The following is an 18,537-nucleotide window of genomic DNA, read 5'->3' as shown; positions in this document are numbered from 1 at the left end:
GGTTAGAAGAGCACAGGAGGGCGCGGTACGCATCAGAGAAGCTTTGAAAACCAGTTTCATGACTGGCCAGGCTACAGTGTGAAAGTTCTGTTTGTTTCTCCTTGATGAAACCCCCCGCCCCTTGGTTCACTCTACTTCCCTGTAAGCTAACCACCCTCCCCTCCTCCCTTTAATCATTGCTTGCAGAGGCAATAAAGTCATTGCTGCTTCACAGTCATGCATTCATTATTCATTCATCACACAAATAGGGAGATGACTACCAAGGTAGCCCAGGAGGGGTGGTGGAGGAGGGAAGGAAAATGCCACACAGCACTTTAAGCACAGCACTTTAAAAGTTTACAACTTTAAAATTTATTGAATGACAGCCTTCTTTTTTTTGGGCAATCCTCTGTGGTGGAGTGGCTGGTTGGCCGGAGGCCCCCCCACCGCGTTCTTGGGCGTCTGGGTGTGGAGGCTATGGAACTTGGGGAGGAGGGCGGTTGGTTACAGAGGGGCAGCAGTGGCAGTCTGTGCTCCAGCTGCCTTTGCTGCAGCTCAACCATACACTGGAGCATACTGGTTTGGTCCTGCAGCAGCCTCAGCATTGAATCCTGCCTCCTCTCATCATGCTGCCGCCACATTTGAGCTTCAGCCCTGTCTTCAGCCCGCCACTTACTCTCTTCAGCCCGCCACTTACTCTCTTCAGCTCTCCACCTCTCCTCCCGGTCATTTTGTGCTTTCCTGCACTCTGACATTATTTGCCTCCACGCATTCGTCTGTGCTCTGTCAGTGTGGGAGGACAGCATGAGCTCGGAGAACATTTCATCGCGAGTGCGTTTTTTTTTCTTTCTAAGCTTCACTAGCCTCTGGGAAGGAGAAGATCCTGTGATCATTGAAACACATGCAGCTGGTGGAGAAAAAAAAAGGGACAGCGGTATTTAAAAAGACACATTTTATAAAACAGTCGCTACACTCTTTCAGGGTAAACCTTGCTGTTAACATTACATACATAGCACGTGTGCTTTCGTTACAAGGTCGCATTTTGCCTCCTCCCACCGCGTGACTACCCCCTCAACCTTCCCCCCTCCCTGTGGCTAACAGCGGGGAACATTTCTGTTTAGCCACAGGCAAACAGCCCAGCAGGAATGGGCTCCTCTGAGTGTCCCTTGAAGAAAAGCACTCTATTTCAACCAGGTGACCATGAATTATATCTCACTCTCCTGAGGATAACACAGAGAGATAAAGAACGGATTTTGGTTGAATGCCAGCAAACATACACTGCAATGCTTTGTTCTACAGTGATTCCCGAGTACGTGTTACTGGCCTGGAGTGGTAAAGTGTCCTACCATGAAGGACGAAATAAGGCTGCCCTCCCCAGAAACCTTTTGCAAAGGCTTTAGGACTACATCTAGGAGAACCGCAAATGCCAGGGCAAAGTAATCCTTTCACATGCTTGCTTTTAAACCATGTATAGCATTTTAAAAGGTACACTCACCAGAGGTCCCTTCTCCGCCTGCTGGGTCCAGGAGGCAGCCTTGGGTGGGTTCGGGGGGTACTGGCTCCAGGTCTAGGGTGAGAAACAGTTCCTGGCTGTCGGGAAAACCGGTTTCTCCGCTTGCTTGCTGTGAGCTATCTACAACCTCCTCCTCCTCATCATCTTCTTCGTCCCCAAAACCTACTTCCGTATTGCCTCCATCTCCATTGAAGGAGTCAAACAACACGGCTGGGGTAGTGGTGGCTGAACCCCCTAAAATGGCATGCAGCTCATCATAGAAGCGGCATGTTTGGGGCTCTGACCCAGAGCGGCTGTTCGCCTCTCTGGTTTTCTGGTAGGCTTGCCTCAGCTCCTTCAGTTTCACGCGGCACTGCTTCAGGTCCCTGTTATGGCCTCTGTCCTTCATGCCCTGGGAGATTTTCACAAAGGTTTTGGCATTTTGAAAACTGGAACGGAGTTCTGATAGCACGGATTCCTCTCCCCATACAGCGATCAGATCCCGTACCTCCCATTCGGTCCATGCTGGAGCTCTTTTGCGATTCTGGGACTCCATCATGGTCACCTGTGCTGATGAGCTCTGCATGGTCACCTGCAGCTTGCCACGCTGGCCAAACAGGAAATGAGATTCAAAAGTTCGCGGTTCTTTTCCTGTCTACCTGGCCAGTGCATCTGAGTTGAGAGTGCAGTCCAGAGCGGTCAGAATGGAGCACTCTGGGATAGCTCCCGGAGGCCAATACCATCGAATTGTGTCCACAGTACCCCAAATTCGAGCCGGCAACGTCGATTTAAGCGCTAATCCACTTGTCAGGGGTGGAGTAAGGAAATCGATTTTAAGAGCCCTTTAAGTCGAAATAAAGGGCTTCATTGTGTGGACGGGTGCAGGTTTAAATCGATTTAACGCTGCTAAATTCGACCTAAAGTCCTAGTGTAGACCAGGGCTTAGGTACAATATAAAATAGATTTACTAACTATAGAAATATAGATTTTAAGTGATAGCTAACAGATCAAAGTAGATTACCATAAGAACTGAAACAAAACCATAATCTAAGCCTAATGTACTAGTTAGGATTTGAAGCAAGCCTTCTCTCACCCAGTAAGATAGAACAAGCAGGTTAGCTTTTACATACACAGGCAGGCTTCCTTCTTTCCTGCTTGGAACCAGCACTCTTTCCCCCCTGCCCAGTTCAGTCTTTTTCCTCTGGTACTTTTGAGGTGTGTTGTTGTAGGGAGAGTGAGGTCCAGTCATGATGCCATTTCCCCCTTTTATATCTTCTTCCAACTTGCTGGAGAGCACTTTTGCTGTGACCTGGATCAAACAGTTCCCATTGTGTAGTGCTATCTCTGAGAGGTTTCTACTGTACACAGTTCCTGGGGTAATCCTGGAGCTTGTGTGCATCCCCTCAATGAGCCATTAACATAGTTTGACCTTTTTTATTGTCATCCCTGAAAGGCTGCTTGTGGGGTTTCTCAACCTCACAACATGTTTCAGTAGCACACACATAGCCAAACTTCATAACTTCACATACGACAACAGCACATACCATCCAATGAGATATTAATATTTAGCCAATCAAAACTTTTAGAATGATACCTCACAAGGCATAGTATGTACAAAACATATCCTAATTATATGACAGTGGTAAATGTGGGGGTGCCAGGGTGTCACAGAAACCTCCACAACACGTTCAAAAGATGAGCCTGGGAACTTAAATTCTTAACTTTGCTAGACTCTAAAAACCATGGACTGAACAGGCCCTGGATTTATGGTTTACAATAATCTGTAACCCACTAACCCCATTTCACCTTGAATGGTCCCTTAGAATATGTGTTTACTTATGCTAAACAATCTGATCCACCTTGTATTTAGCTGTGACTCTGAGCCCTGGTCTACACTACAGAGTTAGGTTGACGTAAGTTAGCTTATGGCACTTCAGTTGATGCAGTTACGGTGACACAATGTCAGTGTAGACACTGCAATGCTAACATCACCTGTTGCTGCCTTTCAGAAACCATCCCACAATGCTACATGCTGGCAGTTAAATCGGTGCAAGAGCTCCTGGTGAGGACATGCGCTGCCGACACAAGGAGTGTAGCATGGATGTGTAAAACCAATTCAATTACTGCACTGGCTGTACATCGATGTAACAGAGTATCTTTCCCAGGAAGAGCTCTGTGTAGCTCAAAAGCTTGTCTCTCTCAACAACAGAAGTTGGTCCAAGAAAAGATATTACCTCACTCAGCTTGTCTGTCTAATATTCTTAACTTGACTTAAGAAAGCATTTGAGTCTGAGCTTTTGTGGCAGCCATGGGGCTGTCTACTGCACATTGTGTGGGTCAGAATGAACAGATTTTATTTCATAGGATTACTATGGAGTTCTTTGTGGCATTACTTTTTGTGAAAATTCACTAGGTAACTTGGAAGTTAACTTACGTCACCACAGTAATGAAATTGGCCATCATACTCAGAAAATATATGTAAAAAGAAAAGGAGTACTTGTGGCACCTTAGAGACTAACCAATTTATTTGAGCATAAGCTTTCGTGAGCTACAGCTCACTTCATCGGATGCATACTGTGGAAAGTGTAGAAGATCTTTTTATACACACAAAGCATGAAAAAATACCTCCCCACACCCCACTCTCCTGCTGGTAATAGCTTATCTAAAGTGATCACTCTCCTTACAATGTGTATGATAATCAAGGTGGGCCATTTCCAGCACAAAACCAGGGTTTAACAAGAACGTCTGGGGGTGGGGGGTAGGAAAAAACAAGAGGGAATAGGTTACCTTGCATAATGACTTAGCCACTCCCAGTCTCTATTCAAGCCTAAGTTAATTGTATCCAATTTGCAAATGAATTCCAATTCAACAGTTTCAAAACCTTTTGTTTTTGGGGAAAACACTATCCCCAATAATGTCACGGCTAACCTGGTGGCTGAACTTTGTGACTTTGTCCTTACCCGTAACTATTTTACATTTGGGGACAATGTATACCTTCAGATCAGCGGCACTGCTATGGGTACCCGCATGGCCCCACAGTATGGCAACATTTTTATGGCTGACTTAGAACAACGCTTCCTCAGCTCTCGTCCCCTAATGCCCCTACTCTACTTGCGCTATATTGATGACATCTTTATCATCTGGACCCATGGAAAAGAAGCCCTTGAGGAATTCCACCATGATTTCAACAATTTCCATCCCACCATCAACCTCAGCCTGGTCCAGTCCACACAAGAGATCCACTTCCTGGACACTACAGTGCTAATAAACGATGGTCACATAAACACCACCCTATACCGGAAACCAACTGACCGCTATTCCTACCTACATGCCTCCAGCTTTCACCCTGACCACACCACACGATCCATCGCCTAAAGCCAAGCTCTGCGATACAACTGCATTTTCTCCAATCCCTCAGACAGAGACAAACACCTACAAGATCTCTATCAAGCATTCTTACAACTACAATACCCACCTGCGGAAGTGAAGAAACAGATTGATAGAGCCAGAAGAGTTCCCAGAAGTCACCTACTACAGGACAGGCCTAACAAAGAAAATAACAGAACGCCACTAGCCGTCACCTTCAGCCCTCAACTAAAACCCCTCCAATGCATTATTAAGGATCTACAAGCTATCCTGAAGGATGACGCAACACTCTCACAAATCTTGGGAGACAGGCCAGTCCTTGCCTACAGACAGCCCCCCAACCTGAAGCAAATACTCACCAGCAACCACACACCACACAACAGAACCACTAACCCAGGAACCTATCCTTGCAACAAAGCCCGTTGCCAACTGTGCCCACATATCTATTCAGGGGACACCATCACAGGGCCTAATAACATCAGCCACACTATCAGAGGCTCGTTCACCTGCACATCCACCAATGTGATATATGCCATCATGTGCCAGCAATGCCCCTCTGCCATGTACATTGGTCAAACTGGACAGTCTCTACGTAAAAGAATAAATGGACACAAATCAGATGTCAAGAATTATAACATTCCTAAACCAGTCGGAGAACACTTCAATCTCTCTGGTCACGCGATTACAGACATGAAAGTTGCGATATTACAACAAAAAAACTTCAAATCCAGACTCCAGCGAGAAACTGTTGAATTGGAATTCATTTGCAAATTGGATACAATTAACTTAGGCTTGAATAGAGACTGGGAGTGGCTAAGTCATTATGCAAGGTAACTTATTTCCCCTTGTTTTTTCCTACCCCCACTCCTCCTCAGACGCTCTTGTTAAACCCTGGATTTGTGCTGGAAATGGCCCACCTTGATTATCATACACATTGTAAGGAGAGTGGTCACTTTAGATAAGCTATTACCAGCAGGAGAGTGGGGGTGTGTGTCTGTGGGGGGGAGGTGGGCGGGGAGAAAACCTGGATTTGTGCTGGAAATGGCCCAACTTGATTACCATATACATTGTAAGGAGAGTGATCACTTTAGATAAGCTATTACCAGCAGGAGAGTGGGGTGTGGGGAGGTATTTTTTCATGCTTTGTGTGTATAAAAAGATCTTCTACACTTTCCATAGTATGCATCCGATGAAGTGAGCTGTAGCTCACGAAAGCTTATGCTCAAATAAATTGGTTAGTCTCTAAGGTGCCACAAGTACTCCTTTTCTTTTTGCGAATACAGACTAACACGGCTGTTGCTCTGAAAAAAGAAAACATATTTGGTGCTATGGTATATGTAAGCAACTTTTCAGTTCACAGTGTACTATCATTTATTCTCTGTTTCTCACAGCTGCAGACTCTCAGAATTAACATGCTTAGCATAGCCTACTGGAATACAAATAGGGCTGCCACTCCACTGGGAATGGCAGTGTCACAGACTGTATGATTTCCTATTTAGTTTAAGAGGTTGCAAAGGCCGCTAGCATTTTTCCATCCCTTCCTACCTTCAAGCCTGAAACATTCAGTTGCTGATTAGGTTTCTCATAATACGAGGTAAGGATCCAATGCAGTGTTCCCAATTTTGCAGGCAAGAAATGCAACATCAGGAACTTGTACCAAATGTTGGAAAGCTCTTTTAGGACATCAGAGGAATTCAGAGGCCCTGTCCTCTGAATTCTGTTACAGGCTCAACATTTCCTTTTAGCAGAAAAGCAGCTCTACCTATCAATGATAAATCTGACTTCCAAATGACATGAACTTTGGTCATCAAATCTCTCTAGGACAAGCTAATCATACGTGTCAGCCAGGTCCACTCCTGACTACATGTGCCACTAAAACCTCCACAGAAATTCTCCTGAGAGATGAGATGAGATGTTAACACCAGAGTCCTGGCCAAATTCCATTAAGGTAATTATATTCTACCTCTCTAAATTTGTCCTGTCATTTCAATTTTCTATGGTATTCTTTTGTCTCTTCCTTCCTGTCCTAAATTGTTGCATAGCATCACTGTGTCTTTTTAAAACAGCTGTAAGGTTTCAACTCTAGGTAGCTACATTCTCAGTTGTGAGAGAAACGATTTCTTCATATTCCTTACCTACTTTAGACATGTGGTATAAAATTTAATTACAGTAGCTAACATTAGAGCCTATTAGGAAAGATTAAAGTATACAGCAAGAGTACCAAGTATTATTATTTAAAATATGGATGGACTGTAACTCTGAACATATTAAAGAAATATTGTCATATCCTGATGTTCCTACTTTCTCTGTTATATTATACATACTTTCCTACTCATAATATGTACTTAGAAGCTTGAAAGTAATATTTCCTTCCCAAGGTGATTTTTCTTTTTTCCATTTGACAAACAAACAGTCTCCCCATCATCACAAACATTTCTTATGAAGCACAACCTAGTATAAATTTTCCAGTCTATGTCTACTGGCTGTCATAAGCATTGGCTTTTAGGCATTACTGCAATATAAACATTTTTGTTTGGTTTGTACAGTGTCCAGCACAATGGGGTTCTGGCCATGATGGTACCTCTCAAGTGCTACAGAAACACAAATAATAAATGTGTTAAATACAGCCAGCTGAAATTTTGTCAACAAAATATTTGTTGACAAAAAACAACTTCTTGTCAAAAATTAAAATGTGTCCCTTTCCCAGTAACATAATGGAAACTAAAGCCAAAATTATGTTTACAAAATAATATAGTTTTCTGTCAATGCTCTTGGTTTAAAAAAAAAAATTGTTTTGGGGATTTTGAAAACTAACTTCTGTTGCAGAGTGCCAGCTTTGCCTCAGGGAGTCCTGTGCTTCTAGGCAGTTAGATTTCAGAGTAGCAGCCATGTTGGTCTGTATCTGCAAAAAGAAAAGGAGGACTTGTGGCACCTTAGAGACTAATAGATTTGACCATAAGCTTTCATGAGCTATAGCTCACTTCATCATAGCTCACAAAAGCTTATGCTCCAATAAATGTGTTAGTCTCTAAGGTACCACAAGTACTCCTTTTTTTTTAGGCAGTTAGAGTTTGCCTCAGAGGTTTGCTGTGACCCTGAGTGTAGCCTCTCCCCCCTCCTAGAGGCAAGGGAGACAGCTTACTGAGTCACCTTCATGATCGGCCAGTCAATGGGTTTGGCGTAAGAACCTACTTTAGTCCGTCTTCCCTCTCAGTGAGCATTTGTGTGTGTGTGGGGGAAGAACCTGGGCCCACCCTCTTCTCCAGGTTCCAGCCCAGGAACCCTAATTGGCAGTAGAAACAGGTAGTTTTCCTATACTGCCGGAGCTATAGCCCTTCCTCAGGCTACTTTCCCAAAAGGCCCCTCCTAGGTACCTGACCATGTGTATTCTCCCAGCTCTTTTACTACAAACTATCTTTCTCCCAGTCCTCCCACAACACACCTTCCTGTTCCCAGCTCCTACCAGCCTGCCTTGCTGAAGGGGCTTCCTTTTAAACTAGCCCCAGCTAGTTCTAAATGGGCTTCAGGTGATCTGATTAGCCTGTTCCCTTGATTGCTTCTAATCAGTTCTTAATTGGTTTCAGGTGTCTTATGGAGTCTGCCTGACTTAATTGCTTCTAGCACCTTCCTGACTGCTCTGGGGTAGCTCCTGCCCTGGTCATTCAGGAAACAGAAAAGTATTCATCAAGTGTGTTTTCCTTTTACCAGACTCCTGTACCCAACTGATCTGGGTCTGTCACACTTCCTAAAAACCTTAATGTTTTTAAAATTGAAAACTGTTTTTGAAAAACTGGGGGGAAAAAAGCTGTTTTTTAAAAACAAACAAACCTAAATTGTGGTGAATTTTGACAAAATGCTACTTTTCCCAAAAATTGGCATGTTTTTGCCCACTCAAATAAATAAATAAATAAATAATATTGGTGAAATGTTCAGTGTCAGTGTGGGTCTCTGCTCCTCAGAAGCCATTCAAAACACGCATGTATGCAGTAAGAGATTTTTTTTCCCCTTTAAAAAAATATTTGGTGACACTAAAATGGCAATTTTTTGGTCACTGGCAATCAGCAGGACAATGTCAGCTAAAATGTAACAGTCTTTTAGCCAGTCATATTTTGGCCCTAGTCTAGTTGAGATTCTCACTTCAGAACTGTTACCATTCAGTTTTTGTAGCTTTGGAGCCTAGTTTTTCTGAACCAAGACAAAGTGATTCCTTCCAATGAAACAGAATATTCAGATTATTCTCCTCTTCTCTGAGAGAAGTGAAAGGGCATCATTGTGGATCATTAAGAAAACAGCACTCTATTAGCACTGACAACAATAATACTGAGAAGGAATTTGGGAGTTCTGTTTATGCACATTACACTTCAAACAAATGGTTCTTTGGGAGCTTGAGTGGTTTTGTGTGGAGCTGAGCTAACTTTCCTGAGCCTAACAGTTGCCATCCAGAAAAAAAAAATCCTGTCTCCATGGAAACCTTTGAGGTGGACCAAGCATGGATTAATCAAAATACAATGAATCCTTTTTGCAAGGTAGTGGGAAAAAAATTCCAGTTTAAAGTGAGCACTGCTTTGCCTTCCTCCCATTCACACTGGAAAGCATGGGAAATTCACCACAGAGGCAAATGTGACACCCACTTTGATTAGTATGGTAGTAAGTTCAGTTCTTTTTTACATCTATAATTAAAATGTGGTTATGAACTTGTTAAAGAAAGAGAGGAGACCAAATTAAAACTCTCACGGTGCCTCTTTTATTCTCCACTGACTTTCCTATCAAATTAGCTCAGTTTAGGCTGATAATTCATAAAAGGATGCTTGTGAATTGTTAGCATTGCAAGCTAATTCTGGGGTCTACAATGTTAACTGTGGTTTCTCTGTTTCACATGATAAAATATCATTCCCAGCTATCACATCACCAGAAGAGAAGGTTCTATAATCAGAATGTACTTGGTAGTTCTGCTGATGCATGAAAATGAGCAAACAATGTAATTGGTTCAAAAAAGAAACCCTGTTAGACAATGTTCTGTGTAAAGAGTCCATCCAAACAGACTACAGTTCTCCTCCAGCTTTATAAGACCACTTCTGCTAAGGAAATTTTTTTTTGGTCCCTTGAGTTACCACTACAGACAGATTTTACTGTCATTCAGCTCAAACTTTTGTGACAACATCACTGTCACTGCAATATGTTAATAAAAATTCATTTTTAAATCAGTAAACCGAAAAGAAAACTCTCTGAAGACATGACCCGGAAGGGCAGCACATACTGATTTCAGTGAAAACAGTTAGGCCATTGTCAATTTTTTATGAAAATCCTATTCAGTCAATAACATAGCACTAATTCTATAGCAGAAAACTATAAAGGCTACTTGAAAGGGAGGCTCTAGTCTGAAAAATGCGTGAAAATGGTATTAGAGAGACAGGGTAGGTGAGGTAATATCTTTTACTGGAACAACTACTGTTGGGGAGAGAGAGGAGCTTAGGAGCCACACACAGAGAGCTCTTCTTCAGGTCTGGGAAAGTTACTCCCAGCATCACAGCTAAATTCAAGGTGGAACAGATTGTTTAGCATAAATAGTTAGCACATATTGTAAGGGACCATTCAAGGTAGAATGGTCTGTTAACACTAATGTATATAACAATGGTGTTGGCAGGGTTCCATGTTTGTGTTTTAGAAAGGCTCAGTATCAAATATGCTTAGCTAACAAGTACTTTTTTTCCTATTGACATTCAGCCTGGGATCTGAGAATCAAGCTGGGTTTTTCTTCTCATGCATCATCACCAGTAATAAAGATTCTGATGATGCCAAACTGCCATGCCAATTATGCCTGTGCAAACCCTTTGTCTGCAGTAGATTTGCACAGATGTCGCTTTGTAAAGAATTCTTAGGGCTTGTCAACACTTGCAATGCTACAGTGGCACAGCTGCAGCTCCATTGTGGCGCTTCAGTGTAGACACTACCTATGCCAATTAGTGGGGTTCTTCCACTGGAGGAGGTAATCCAGCTCCCCAAGAGGTGATAGCTAGGTGGATGGAAGAATTCTTCTGTTGACCTCACTCTCCACACCAGGGGTTAGGTTGGCTGTGGATTTTTCACACCCTGGGAGACATATTTTTTAGTGTAGACCAGGACTTAGATTGGAATGTACAATGCAATTCTGTTGACGCACAAGAAGGAATAGAATCCTAAATCACTCCCTTAGCCATTGGCACCTGTAATTTTAAAAGGATTAATGCTGCAAAACCTCATTTTTGTCATTCAAGCTAGCAGACATAACTCTCAATACACAACAATCTGTTGAGTAAGATAACACCATTATTTAACACAGTCACTTACCACAATAGAAACACAGTGAGCAACAGGATACACAAGTTCAATTATTATTTGCATTACAGTAACACACACAACATGCTAGGTGTTGTCCAAACAGGGAAGACATCCTCCCTTCCAAGACAGCTTGCAGACTAAGACAATCACAGCATGCAAAGGGGGGAATAAGGGACAAAGTTTTTACAGAAGTAAAGCAAAAAAAGTTACCTTATTATTTCTGTCTGTGCTCTTTTGTTATTAACTGTTATCAAGTTCTGGAAAAATAGGCCACAGACTTTTAAATTTTCTGCTGCAGATCCATCGGCCACAGAATCAGGTGTGACAGAATCTTATGGGCTACAGTAATTGTCAATGACGTGGACACATAGAAACATATTCACTGTATGGGGATAACAAAGGGGTTTCCTCCTTCACTAGAAAGTTAGATGAAAATTACTTATCACTACACAAGGAATTTCCCTACATTTTAAAACCAGAATATGCAGCATTTTCCCCCTACAGCAATTCTTTTAAATCTGATGGTTAATTTCTACACTGGTTTCTTTATGCTGCTCAGTATATTGTTGCCAATTATTTGAGGGCTACATTATATATTCCTAAAATACCATATTAAGAGACCGGAGAAAAAAAATCCTACAAAAAAGAAAAACATTTAAATGCTTTGGGTTAGAAGTGCCACCTAGTGGTTCTTCTACTCCCTGCATCACAGCAGGACAGGTTTCACTAATCCTAAACCAACGCAACAGATTCAGCTCTAGTCCTAAAACTCCAATGAATGTAATTCGACAACCTCCTGAACCATTGGTTTAGCAAGCAAGATTTTCCTCATGGTAAAGTTTAGTTTACATTGCACCAGAGACGACATATTACTTATTGTTCAGTCCTCACTGAGAACTGAAATAATGGATTGCCCTTCCTTATTAGGCCCAGGCCTATATCCCGATAGCTATGTCTGCTCTTCTCCTTTTCTCAAGATTGGAAATGCTCAATTCTATTAACCCTTCCTCAAAATTAATAAAACCATCCACACAGTAAAGGACTGAGTGCTATCCTAGTACCATTAGTAGTAATGGACAATGAAGCCTTTTATTCAGAGAAATACATACATTAGGAGTTCACACATGTGCAGAAGTAAAAATCAGAATCCACTTTGCCTAAAAATATGCTTGATATTACACTGGCCTGCAAAAATTCGTTCACACTGATAGATGAACCACTGGTAACTAGTCTGCTCCCAAGTCCCAACCCTGAGGATTCCTCCCCTTCCTCCCCTCTGACATCATTCTAGACTAGGCCTTAAATTGGAAACGGAAAAGTTGAGTTTTCCACCAAAAGGGATGCATTAAAAATAAAAAATAAAAAATGTGGCTTTAACCTGCACAGGGACCAAATCTTTCCCTATGTTTAGGGCCCTACCAAATTCACAGCCATGAAAAATGCATCATGGACTGTGAAATCTGATCTCCCGCTGCGAAATCTGATCTTTTGTGCTTTTACCCTATACTATATGGATTTCACGGGGGGAGACCAGCGTTTCTCAAATTGGGGGTCCTGACCAAAAAGGGAGTTTCGGGGGGGGGTCACAAAATTATTTTAGGGGGGTCGTGTTATTGTCACCCTTACTTCTGTGCTGCCTTCAGAGCTGGGTGGCAGGAGAGTGGCGGCTGTTGGCCGGCCAACCAGCTCTGAAGGCAGTGCCTCGCCAACAGCAGTGCAGAAGAAAGGGTGGCAATATCATACCAGGCCACCCTTAGTTCTGCGTTGCTGCCTTCAGAGCTGGGCGGCCGGAGAGTGACGGCTGCTGACGGAGGGCCCAGATCTGCAGGCAGCAGCGCAGAAGTAAGGGTGACAACACCACACCAGGTCATCCTTACTTCTGCACTGCTGCTGGCAGCAGCTCTGCCTTCAGAACTGGGTTCCTGGCCAGCAGCCACCGCTCTCCAGCTGCCTTGCTCTGAAGATAGTGCCGCTGCCAGCAGCAGGGCAGAAGTCAGGGTAGCAGTACCACAACCCCCCTACAATAACCTTGCGACCCCTCCTGCCCCACAACTCCTTTTTGAGTCAGGACCCCTACAGTTACACCACTGTGAAATTTCAGATTAAAATAGCTGAAATCATGACATTTATCATTTTAAAATTTCTATGACTATGAAATTGACCAAAATGGACCCTGACTTTGGTAGGGCCTTACCTATGTTGTTCAAATGCACTAGAGAAAGAGGGAGAGAGAGCATTTTCACCCCCTCATCCACAGCACACTCACACAGCAAGGAGGCAGGATTCCTCATTAGAGCTCTTTCTGGTCATTCCTCCTCAATAAGTACAGTACTGTAGTTTGGACGTGTAGCTCTTTCCCCACTCACCCTGCATGCTAATGTTGAAGAACAGAAAACCAAAGTTACCTGTTCTAGACAAGCTCAGCTTTTTATAATTCAGAGTGCCTGAAGTCACGCTGCCTCCATCACAAAAACCCTCCCTACCCCCACTCCTGCCCCGCAAGCTGCCTGAACTCCTACCTCTGGCAGACTTTCAGTTTGCCTACAGGTAGCTGGCAGAGCAGCCGAGAAGGCTGTGCACATGACTACTCTAGGAAAGATGACAGCACACAAGCAGAGCTATTGAAGATGTGAAATGGACACACAACTCTGAAGTGTCCCTCATTTTTAGGGACTTCACTCATTTTAGTCCCAAAGTTACCTGCATTCCACACAAATTTGGTGTTTTCTCACTTCCCTCTTCAAAGTTATTTACTAGAGCTGATCACAAATGCCAATTACTTTTCCACTGGAAATGTTGCCAAATATTTGTTTTTTCCCCAAAGTTCCCACATGCATTTTTCATTTTTTTTTTCAACTGAAGAAAGATTCAGTTTTCAAAAAACAATTTCAGTAAAATGTTTGAGTTGTTGGTAAGCGTTTTTTGTTTTCAGAAAACAAAGACAGAAGGCTTTTATTGAAAAGCAAAACAAAACATTTTTTCTTAAATACCAATTATTGAAAATTGCAATGAAATTCCCCGCAGAAATGTACATTCTGGTTAAAAAACCAAAAAACCAAAAAAACCAAAAATGTTTTGACAGTTTTTTTTAAAAAGCTCTATTAGTTACATAAGAAATAAAGAATAAGGACACTGAGGTTATAGAGAGATTATAGCTGAGGGTATCAGTCTCACAACATTTCATATTTCCTCAGTGAATAATATTTCCTCAGTGAATATTCCTCAGTGAATAATAATAATAATAATAATATGTGTCCCAAATCTGGGCCATGGCATATTGAGAAATATGGGGCTGGCCCTGGCTCACCAGCAGCTGGCAAAGAAAGGACAAAATAGGGAGACTTCTCTGTGCTCCAAGGCTGGGTGGCTGTTGAGGTGGGGTATAATAATAATAATAATACATAGCTATAACCTTCATTATATAAGATAATACTTATACCTATCTCTTCATAAATAGGTTTCAAAGAGCTTTACAAAGGAGGTCAGTATCATTAGCTCTATTTTTAGGTGGGGAAACAGAGGCACGGAGGAGAGACGTGACTTGCCCACAGTCACACAACAGGTAAGGGGTTGAGCCAGGAAAAGAACCCTGGTCCCCCCAGCCCTAGTCTAGTGCTCTATCCACTAGATCACATTGCGTCTTAAGGGGCTTTTCTCAGATATTGGCATGGCAGGAAATCCAAATTGGAGCAGTTAGGCGGTAAGGAGAGGGGAGAGGGTGACAGAGACAAAAACAGCGAAAAATCAATACGAACTTCTAAAAACTGCCAACTTTTAACAAAATTTACAAAAACCAAACAGATGAAACAAAGTAGTTTTTGGAACTTGTTCTTTTAAGCACACCTCTTCTGGAGGCCAGGTGAATGATTCACCATTAAAACCAGTGCAGTCAGCAAGATATTTTCTTCAGTATTTAGGCCTGGTTCCCCACATGAACAGACACTATTTTAATTAAGGTAGTATTTTTTTTTTAAACTAATTAGGTTAATGTGATGCACGTTTGTGGGTTAATGTGATGCACGTTTGTGGGCTTGCCTACACACAAGAGTTGCACCAGTCGAATTTAGCTTAGTTTAAAAACGGATTTAGGGCTTGTCTTCACATACAGTGCAACAGTGGCACAGCGGCACTGCTGTAGTGCTTTAGTGAAGACACTACTGTGCTGAGGGGAGAGCGGCTCTCATTGGTGTAGTTAATCCAGCTCTCTGAGAGGTGGTAGCTATGTACAGTGTGCCCTTGTTGCCAAGAAGGCCAATAGCATTTTGGGGCGTATAAGTAGGGGCACTGCCAGCAGATCGAGGGACGTGATTGTCCCTCTCTATTCGACACTGGTGCGGCCTCATCTGGAGTACTGTGTCCAGTTTTGGGCCCCACACTACAAGAAGGATGTGGAGAAATTGGAGAGAGTCCAGCGAAGGGCAACAAAAATTATTAGGGGTCTGGAACACATGACTTATGAGGAGAGGCTGAGGGAGCTGGGATTGTTTAGTCTACGGAAGAGAAGAATGAGGGGGGATTTCATAGCTGCTTTTAACTACCTGAAAGGTGGATCCAAAGAGGATGGATCTAGACTATTCTCAGTGATAGCAGAGGACAGGACAAGGAGTAATGGTCTCAAGTTGCAGTGCGGGAGTTTTAGGTTGGATATTAGGAAAAACTTTTTCACTAGGAGGGTGGTGAAACACTGGAATGTGTTACCTAGGGAGGTGGTGGAATCCCCTTCCTTAGAAGTTTTTAAGGTCAGGCTTGACAAAGCCCTGGCTGGGATGATTTAGTTGGGATTGGTCCTGCTCTGGGCAGGGGGTTGACTAGATGGCTTCCAGAGGTCCCTTCCAACTCTGTTATTCTATGATTCTATGTCAACATAGCGCTGTCTATGTATGGGATTAGGTCGGTATAACTGCGTCGCTCAGGGGTGTGGATTTTTCATACCCCTGAGCGATGTAGTTATGCCGATACAGCTCTCTAGCTGGGATCGGCAACCTTTGGCATGCGGCCTGCCAAGGTAAGCCCCCTGGCGGACCAGGCCAGTTTGTTTACCTGCCACGTCCGCAGGTTCAGCCGATCGCAGCACCCACTGGCTGTGGTTCGCTGCTCCAGACCAATGGGGGCTGCGGGAAGCAGCACGGGCCCAGGGATGACCTGGCCATCATTTGGGATCCCAACTTCAACCTTTGTTTTACTTGTTTATCGTGTTGAAAGGGAGCATGACATAGATATTTGAGCACTGAACTAGGAGTTAGGACTCCAGAATTGGGTTCCTGAATCTGCCAGTGGGCAAGTCACCTTCCCTCTTTCTGTCTGTTTCCCCATCTGTAAATTGTGGGTACTTAACTACCCCACAGGGAGCTGTAGGGAGGTTCATTAGCGTTTGCAAAATTACACTGAGATCTTCAGATGAAAGGTGCTTAGAAGTGGTAAATAATACCTTGATTCAGATGAAAGAAAAGGAGTACTTGCGAATACAGACTAACACGGCTGCTACTCTGAACCCTTGATTCAGATGATTCGTGTCATTGTATTTCAGACCCAGCTATTAACATTAGAAAGGTTGACGGGTGCAGTTGTCCTCTGAAAAGGGACATGCTGTGTTGTTATCTCCCATTGTTCCTGTGCTTTGCTCTGTGGCTTTCCAAACAAACCTGGTTTCCCTCCCCGCAGATTGTGAAATGCTACTTTATTGATTCACATAAGTTCAGGCGAAATTGTGCTCCCTTTAGCACTGCAGAACTAATTCAAACTGAGGAGGAGGAGGAGGAAGCAGGTTTTTATTCTGGCTCACTCACCATCAGCAAGCTTGCTATCAGAGTATCCATGCAGCAGCATAATTTTCCAGGGCTATTCACTGCCAGCCACCACTGTTGAGCCTGCTTTGTGTTCTACTGTCTTTCTACCTTCCTCTGAGCATCTGTGTGAGAGGAGTGAGAAGCTCAGCTGGAGCTTACCCCTTGCTCCCTGGGCCCAGAGAGTGTTCCTGTGCTTTTTCCCAACCCTGCTTTCTGTCTCCAGCAACAGCTTCTTTCTTTTTTTCTCTCCCTCTTTCCTGATTCTATCTTCCCTTTTCTTGGGAGACAACTGAAATTCATCATTCGCCTACAGCAGAAGTTGGTTTCGGTCCCATCATACATAACAAAGCTGAGAGAGAGAGAGAGATGTTTAAAACAAACCACCTTCTTTTCCTTTCCATCAAGTATCATGAACATGCCTGGAACCATATACACACATTCCTGGCAGAGCACTGTCACAGCTCCCCCAACTCAATGGCCCATGGCCCATCTGCGCGTACCCCCCACCCCCATGTTACCAGGCTTCTGTGGTTACAAAGTATTACAGTGGAATCATCCCTGCATAAGCCTAAACTCACTGGGAATTTACTGGTTTCAGAGTAACAGCCGTGTTAGTCTGTATTCGCAAAAAGAAAAGGAGTACTTGTGGCACCTTAGAGACTAACCAATTTATTTGAGCATGAGCTTTCGTGAGCTACAGCTCACTTCATCGGATGCATACCGTGGAAACTGCAGCAGACTTTATATACACACAGAGAATATGAAACAATACCTCCTCCCACCCCACTGTCCTGCTGGTAATAGCTTATCTAAAGTGATCATCAGGTTGGGCCATTTCCAGCACAAATCCAGGTTTTCTCACCCTCCACCCCCCCACACAAATTCACTGTGAATTTGTGTGGGGGGGGGTGGAGGGTGAGAAAACCTGGATTTGTGCTGGAAATGGCCCAACCTGATGATCACTTTAGATAAGCTATTACCAGCAGGACAGTGGGGTGGGAGGAGGTATTGTTTCATATTCTCTGTGTGTATATAAAGTCTGCTGCAGTTTCCACGGTATGCATCCGATGAAGTGAGCTGTAGCTCACGAAAGCTCATGCTCAAATAAATTGGTTAGTCTCTAAGGTGCCACAAGTACTCCTTTTCTTTTTGGGAATTTACTGCTCACATTCATTTTCCTGTTCTTGAACATATGGTATCACAGCAAGGGGATGGGTCAGCTCTATTGTGTACCAGAGATCATAAGGCTGCTAGATATTGTACGGGGATTACTGGATTAGTTGGGCACTGTTTCCATCTCCTGGTGCTTTGTGAAAGCTGAGTGAAATTTATAGGGTGAGATGGATCTGTCGTAGCTTTATTTGACTGCACACAGTAGTAGCGCTCTAACAACTAAGTCTACCAGAGGGGCTCTGACAGAGAAGTAGTTACGACAGAATTTACTAAGAAATCTGGATGCCAAACCTTCCCCATGAAACTGCACTGCAAGACTCTGAATTCACAGCAGCTGCACTGGTATTCTGTTTAGGCAGTAGAATTTGGGGCAAAAGTCAGTTAATTTCAGCGAGAAATAGCTTTAGCCCAAAGTCCCATGAA

General features: G+C 43.3%; 2 protein-coding genes across 2 annotated transcripts in view; one reads left to right on the top strand and one right to left on the bottom strand.

The window, feature by feature from the left end:
- Window positions 1–277: 277 nt before the first annotated feature.
- Window positions 278–1,970, bottom strand: LOC140906327 (uncharacterized). Its single transcript, XM_073330053.1, has 2 exons — window positions 1,475–1,970; window positions 278–886 (listed from the first exon to the last, which is right to left on the bottom strand). The coding sequence occupies exons 1-2, from the start codon at window positions 1,878–1,880 to the stop codon at window positions 345–347; spliced, it is 948 nt and encodes a 315-aa protein (XP_073186154.1). The 5' UTR covers window positions 1,881–1,970; the 3' UTR covers window positions 278–344.
- Window positions 1,971–6,700: 4,730 nt separating this feature from the next.
- AKR1D1 (aldo-keto reductase family 1 member D1) overlaps window positions 6,701–18,537 on the top strand; it is a 146,201-nt gene continuing 134,364 nt past the window's right edge. The window contains exon 1 of the mRNA XM_073330070.1: window positions 6,701–6,785. Coding sequence (XP_073186171.1) covers window positions 6,750–6,785 — 36 coding nt within the window. The 5' untranslated portion in view covers window positions 6,701–6,749. The remainder of the gene's footprint in view (window positions 6,786–18,537) is intronic.

The sequence above is a fragment of the Lepidochelys kempii genome, chromosome 1, assembly GCF_965140265.1.
Source record: "Lepidochelys kempii isolate rLepKem1 chromosome 1, rLepKem1.hap2, whole genome shotgun sequence".
NCBI classification, from domain to species: Eukaryota; Metazoa; Chordata; order Testudines; family Cheloniidae; genus Lepidochelys; species Lepidochelys kempii.
Note: the sequence above shows the minus strand (reverse complement) of the source record. Positions and strands in the feature narration are given on the sequence as shown.

Excerpts from the sequence above, each read along its gene's own strand:
- LOC140906327 (XM_073330053.1), bottom strand. The coding sequence starts at position 1,880 with ATGAAGGACAGAGGCCATAACAGGGACCTGAAGCAGTGCCGCGTGAAA. Across the intron at positions 887-1,474 it reads AGGCGGAGAAGGGACCTCTG|CTGCATGTGTTTCAATGATC; the intron begins GTGAGTGTACCT and ends TTTCTCCACCAG.